General features: G+C 47.0%; 1 protein-coding gene across 3 annotated transcripts in view; it reads right to left on the bottom strand.

The window, feature by feature from the left end:
- Positions 1-445: 445 nt before the first annotated feature.
- Positions 446-6,000, bottom strand: part of LOC115479944 (protein jagged-1-like) — a 192,567-nt gene continuing 187,012 nt past the window's right edge. For 2 of the 3 annotated variants that reach the window (XM_030218282.1, XM_030218283.1), the window contains exon 13: positions 446-2,181. In XM_030218282.1, the coding sequence (XP_030074142.1) occupies positions 1,829-2,181 (353 nt within the window). In that variant the 3' untranslated portion in view covers positions 446-1,828. The remainder of the gene's footprint in view (positions 2,182-6,000) is intronic. The other variant, XM_030218281.1, reaches the window with a different exon arrangement.

Below are 6,000 nucleotides of genomic sequence, written 5' to 3'. Positions count from 1 at the left end.
ATGAGTAAGAAAGAGCTTATTTTTGTCAAGCATTTTCATATATTTAAATAAAGGGACATCAAAGGCGTCCCGTGCAGGTGAACTTGTCATGCTTCAAGAAGAAGGCTGAAAAATGGAAGTATGGTTGAAATCCTCTATACAGTGCCTTGACAGCCTTGTATGATTGTGCTGGGGACCATAGCATGACCCCATTATGGCAAGGTGGTCAGATTGTTTCATGTGGGAAGGCACTGACAGAGCAAGTACATAGCATCAATGGACATAGTGATCTCATTAAAAAAAAAAAAAAAAAAATTTTTTTAGAGAAAGTAGAGGTACAAGTCCATGGAAAAAAAAAAGAAATGGGAATGACATGAAGCTATTTGGTTCCATATTTTAAACCACATTCTTAAACATACTATAACCTCACTGGTAATCTGCATTCCTTCCTAGACCTTACATCTTCTAGAGATGACAGGCGATAATTTGTGATGGGTTTGCTGTGACAGCTTTGGGAGAGAAACAGAAAGATGTAAACTGACAATAACAAAAGTAAAAGAGGGGCGGGGACTGGATGTTCTTCAATCATAGGACCCTCAGGACTCAAAACCAAAAATTTAACATACACAGAGTTCTCTACTGGAATCATTAAAAAGGCAGAAGATGGAATGTTAAATATTTAAGGTTTTTTTGTTCTGTTCTGTTTTATTTTTGCTTGTGGTTCATGTCTATGACACACATCACAACATGGTAATCAACCCAATATATTAAAAAAAAAAAAAAAAAGACAAAATCTATGAAGAAATTCTAATATATACACTATCATACATGATAAATATAACAGAGTTTTGGCATTTTGACCACAATGCACTCTACCACATTTCCCTCAACTCCAGTGAATCTTAGGGTGATAACACCTTTGATCCAGACCCACCCTTCCAAAGCATCCACAGAAACTATAGTCCTGCTTTTTTGCACTGAGACCCAAAAGACTACATTGGTCTTGGAGAAAACTGGATTGTTCAAGACCATTGTAAGAATTATCCCCACACCCGGGAATCACTATCAGACCTACATGGCATTAACATACTGGAAGCAGCATCTGTGCAAGGTGGCCAATGCTACTGTTGCTGTAGCAATGAAAAGAGTCCTCACTAGTCCACTGCAAAACATAAACTGTAATTTCATCTGTTTGCACACCTGCACAAACACACAAATTCATTCTTCAGGGTACTTCTGAAATGCATGATGGGAAGACAATACTTGGTCTCACCTCTGGGTGGCACCTACAAATAGAGCTAGGGTGTGCATGGTAGCAGAAAGGCAGAAAATCGGTAAACTCAACCCAGCAAGCACCACAAGCATCATTTGGTACAGGTAGTATATCAGCTAGTTTTAGCTTATGGCAAAAGAACTACTCAATGTAAGAGGCAAAAGAAGTACTACTCAAGAAGGGATAGAAATTCCAGTTAAGAAACCACAGAAATCAGCCTATTTTCCATTGTCACAATGGCATCCACATTTTCCATGTGAAGACTAATGATCACAAGCTGAAGAGTTTGGGGGGGGGGGGGGAGGGAAGGATTTAAGGTCATCCCATAACTCTACTTCTCCTACCCCATTCTCACAGGGGTTCTAGAAACTTCTTACTTTGCCCTCTTGGTAGCAGGACTAATAATTACATTGGAGAGAGACACCATTTTCTCCTGGTGTGGCGAGCAATGTAACCCTTTCTGGGAACTTTTCACGTAGTCTCTATGTGACATCACTCCTGCGCCTCTAGGAATTTGCGGTAGGAAGTCCTATTCCCCACTCTCATGATACTGCATCATTATTTCTCATCTTCCCCTCAGACCTTCATCCCCTCATAGTTTGTTATCCGAATCTCATTCAATTTTGCTCTCTCCTGGTTGGAAATATCAATTTTGGACACAGGGGTCACCAACTTGACATTATCTCCTTTGCTTCCAGGGAAGAGGATAACAGTGCCTCTATTCCATTGTGTCTCATCTGCTGCATGGGTGATATTGTGGATCAGGTGGACAGCATCTGGGAGATTGTTGGACGTGGGCTCCACTGTATTTCCTGCATGGGATTTTTGGCGGTGCTGTTGCCGCCACCGGAACAATGAGCAGCAGAAGAGGATGGCAAGTGCCAGAAGAACAAGAGGCACAAGCATATAGTATAGGTTCCACAGGCTGCCTACAACCAACCAGAGCAAAGGAAAGAAATGTTAGGCTCAAATATTACAGCACACATCTCTTATCACAAATGCAACTATCATAGACAATATTCAATGGAGTGCTCTGCTTATGATGGGGAGGAACCTAGAATATGTCCAGTATTTAGCAGATTTAACCATTTATGTAGGACTGCTGAAAAAAATGGATAATTTAAATGGATAAATTATTAGTTTTTAAGTTAGGACTTCTCTTTGCATAGTCCTCCTAAACAAAGAATTCCTGAACCTTTCATATAAAAGGACCATATAGGGCATTTCAAATCAATGAGTATAGATGGGGATGGAGACCCCCTCAAAAAATCTTTGCTGAGAGGGGTGGGGGGGATAACCATGTCCAACCCTTTCACTGATTTCAAATACTGAGAAAGGAAGGAGGCAAGGGCAGGTTCACAGGGGTGTTAACCCTACCCCAGCTTTTCCTTTTTCCCTAGCATCTACCCCCAGGGCAGTGGGAGCTGGGTAGTGGCAGAGATTGGGGTGGTGGTGCCCTCTTTCCTATTCATACATCACATGCCTTTTCTCCTTCCTCTCCCCACTGTTCTGGCAACCCCTCCCTTCTCTCATCCCTCTTATTCCACTCACGTTTCCTTTCCTTCCTTTCCCCACTTCTATCTCTTTTTATTTCCCTCTCTCACCTATGCCCCTCCACACAGACCCCTGTCCTGAAGCCCTAGAATCAGGTGCACCCCCACACACACCTTACACCTACAGTCCTAGAAGCCAAAAGCAGATATACAAACTCCCAGTCCTACAGCCCAGTATCACCAAGAGTAGTGCCTAGCCTGTAACTGGTGTGAGCCTGGACTAAGCTACAATAGTGGCAATCAGATGCATTTGGCTATATTCATTTTTGGCAGGTTCAGCAGACCAGGCTCTGGAGACAGTGGGTAATCATTTCCCCATTTCTTTCTTAGCATATGTCATTGTCACCTTCTAATCAGAGAGATAGAGGAGGAGGATCTCAGCAACAGGTAACTCATTATGGAGGACAGAGAGGGAAGGACCACAGCTTAGACTGCTTACAGTCTGCTGGCTGAAATCTCAAAGCTACTTCCATCCTCAGTATCCCTGCAAAGATATGATGTCTAGACAGGAATATGATGCTGAAAATAGGGTGTCATTAGCAGTAGCATAGCCAGACAGCCGATTTAGGGCAGGCCCGAGACCAAAGTGTGTGGACCAAAAATTTCACTTCTGCCCAGCTTCTACCCCCAAATAAAGCAAAACCCAAATTTAATTTCTATCCCCCCCTGGTGCCCCCCCCCCCCCCCCAAGTAAATGAAATACTTGTGATGGCAGGGATCCCCAAACCCTGCCAGTTAAAGATCTCCTCCCCACTGAAAGAACTTAAATCTTGGACGTCCGCTGCTGGCCTTCGTGTTTGCTCAGGTTTGCACATGCGTGAAAACTGAGCATGAGGGGGGAGGGGCTTGCAGCTGGCAGCAGCTGCTTGGGGACAGTGCCAGTAGCTGCCCAAGATGTAAGTTCTTTCATCAGGGAGGAGGTCTTCAGCTGGCGGGGCTTGGGAATCCCTGCCAGCCACAGTAAGGGACAGGAAATTTTGAGTGAGCCTGAGCCCAACACGGGTGGGCCCTGGCCTACCTGGGCCCACCTGTGGCTATGCCACTGGTCATTAGCTACTTACACAAGGGCACTGTTATCTCTTTTTCCTGCTGTTCATATTTCTCCTTACACACCCAAAAATACTGTGAGGTTCCCTGCTTTATTTCACTGATTGGCTGCCATCAGGTCATCTGAAGTTATTATTCCTAGATCTCCCTTTCTCTTGGGCAGTTTCCAGTTCTGATTGAAGAATGGATTTTTGCATCCCAAATGTATGGTTTTACTCTTTTCTGCATGTTTCTAGTTGTCTTTCTGAGATCTTTCATGTGCTAATCTTTTGCCTCTCCGCTGGCTGTATGAATAAGTCAAACTACAGAAGGGAGTTTGGTAATGCGCTGGTGGTCTTAAAAAGACCTTTTGTCGAAAGTCAGCTGAAACAGCTGAGAAAGTATGTTCTGCTTGAGAAGCTAATTGAACGCCACTTGGGGGTGGTCAGGGGGAATGCTAAAAATGTGGGGGAAGGGAAGAAAGGCAATAAATGCTGGATACCACAGGGGGAGGGAAAATGTTTAAGAAGTGATAGGTGAGGGGAAAGAGAGAAATGCTGGTCATGGGGGGTTGGGGGAAGAAAGGCTGAAGAGGTGGGGGAAGGGAAGGAAGGCAAGATATGCTGGATTACCCCAGTGGGGGGGGGGGGGGAGAGAAATGCTAAAGAAGTGGTAGGTGAAGTGAGGGGAGAGGAAGAAAGAGGGAAAGGCTGGACATTGTGGGGGAGAAAAGTAATGCTGAAAAGGTCGGGGGAGGGGAAGAGAGAAATGTTGGAACCACAGCAGAGGGGAGAAGAGAGATGCTGAAGTGCTTGAGGGGAAGGAGACAGGGGCGTAGCTACGGGTGGGCCTGGATGGGCCCAGGCCCACCCAGTCTAGCCTCAGGCCTGCCCGCCCAGAAGCAGATCCTTATCGTGACCGTCTCCCGCCCCTGCCGCAGCGCTTCATTTAATGTTGTGGGCGCCTGCTGTTACAGTTTCCTACCCCCGCGGCGGCGCTTTACACTTTACCTAACAGCAACGCTACAGATGCAGCGCTGACGTCCGAGTCCGACGTCCTGCTCCGGGGCCTTCCGCGTCCCGCCTCCATAACAGGAAGTTACATCAGCGTGGAAGGCCCCGGAGCAGGACGTCGGACTCGGACGTCAGCGCTGCATCTGTAGCGTTGCTGTTAGGTAAAGTGTAAAGCGCCGCCGCGGGGGTGGGAAACTGTAACAGCAGGCGCCGACAACATTAAATGAAGCGCTGCGGCAGGGGTGGGAGAGGGTGAGGAAGTCAGTGGGGTGCTGCGTGCTGGCCCAGTAAGGGGAGGCAGGGAGGGGAGGGAACAGAAGGGTGCTGGACTTGCCAGGGGCAGAGGGTTGGAGGGAAGGGAGAGAGGTTTTGGGATTTGCAGAGGGGAGGTTGGAGGGAAGGGAAGAGGTTTTGGATTTGCAGAGGGGAGGTTGGAAGGAAGGGGAGAGGTTTTGGAATTTGCAGAGGGGAGTTTGGAGGGAAGGGAGAGAAGTTTTGGGATTTGCAGAGGGGAGGTTGGAAGGAAAGGGAAAGGTTTTGGGATTTGCAGAGGGGAGGTTGGAGGGAAGGGAAGAGGTTTTGGAATTTTCAGAGGGGAGGTTGGAAGGAAGGGGAGAGGTTTTGGAATTTGCAGAGCGGAGTTTGGAGGGAAGGGGAGAGATTTTGGATTTGCAGAGGGGAGTTTGGAGGGAAGAGAAGAGGTTTTGGATTTGCAGAGTGGAGGTTGGAGGGAAGGGGAGAGGTTTTGGAATTTTCAGAGGGGAGGTTGGAAGGAAGGGGAGAGGTTTTGCAATTTGCAGAGGGGAGTTTGGAGGGAAGGGGAGAGATTTGGGATTTGCAGAGGGGAGTTTGGAGGGAAGGGAGAGAAGTTTTGGGATTTGCAGAGGGGAGGTTGGAAGGAAGGGGAGAGGTTTTGGGATTTGCAGAGGGGAGGTTGGAGGGAAGGGAAGAGGTTTTGGATTTGCAGAGGGGAGGTTGGAAGGAAGGAAAGAGGTTTTGGAATTTGCAGAGGGGAGGTTGGAAGAAAGGGGAGAGGTTTTGGAATTTGCAGAGGGGAGTTTGGAGGGAAGGGGAGAGATTTTGGATTTGCAGAGGGGAGTTTGGAGGGAAGGGAAGAGGTTTTGGATTTGCAGAGTGGAGGTTGGAAGGAAGGGGA

This window comes from Microcaecilia unicolor, chromosome 11 (assembly GCF_901765095.1).
Source record: "Microcaecilia unicolor chromosome 11, aMicUni1.1, whole genome shotgun sequence".
NCBI classification, from domain to species: Eukaryota; Metazoa; Chordata; class Amphibia; order Gymnophiona; family Siphonopidae; genus Microcaecilia; species Microcaecilia unicolor.
This window is presented reverse-complemented; position numbering and strand designations above follow the sequence as displayed.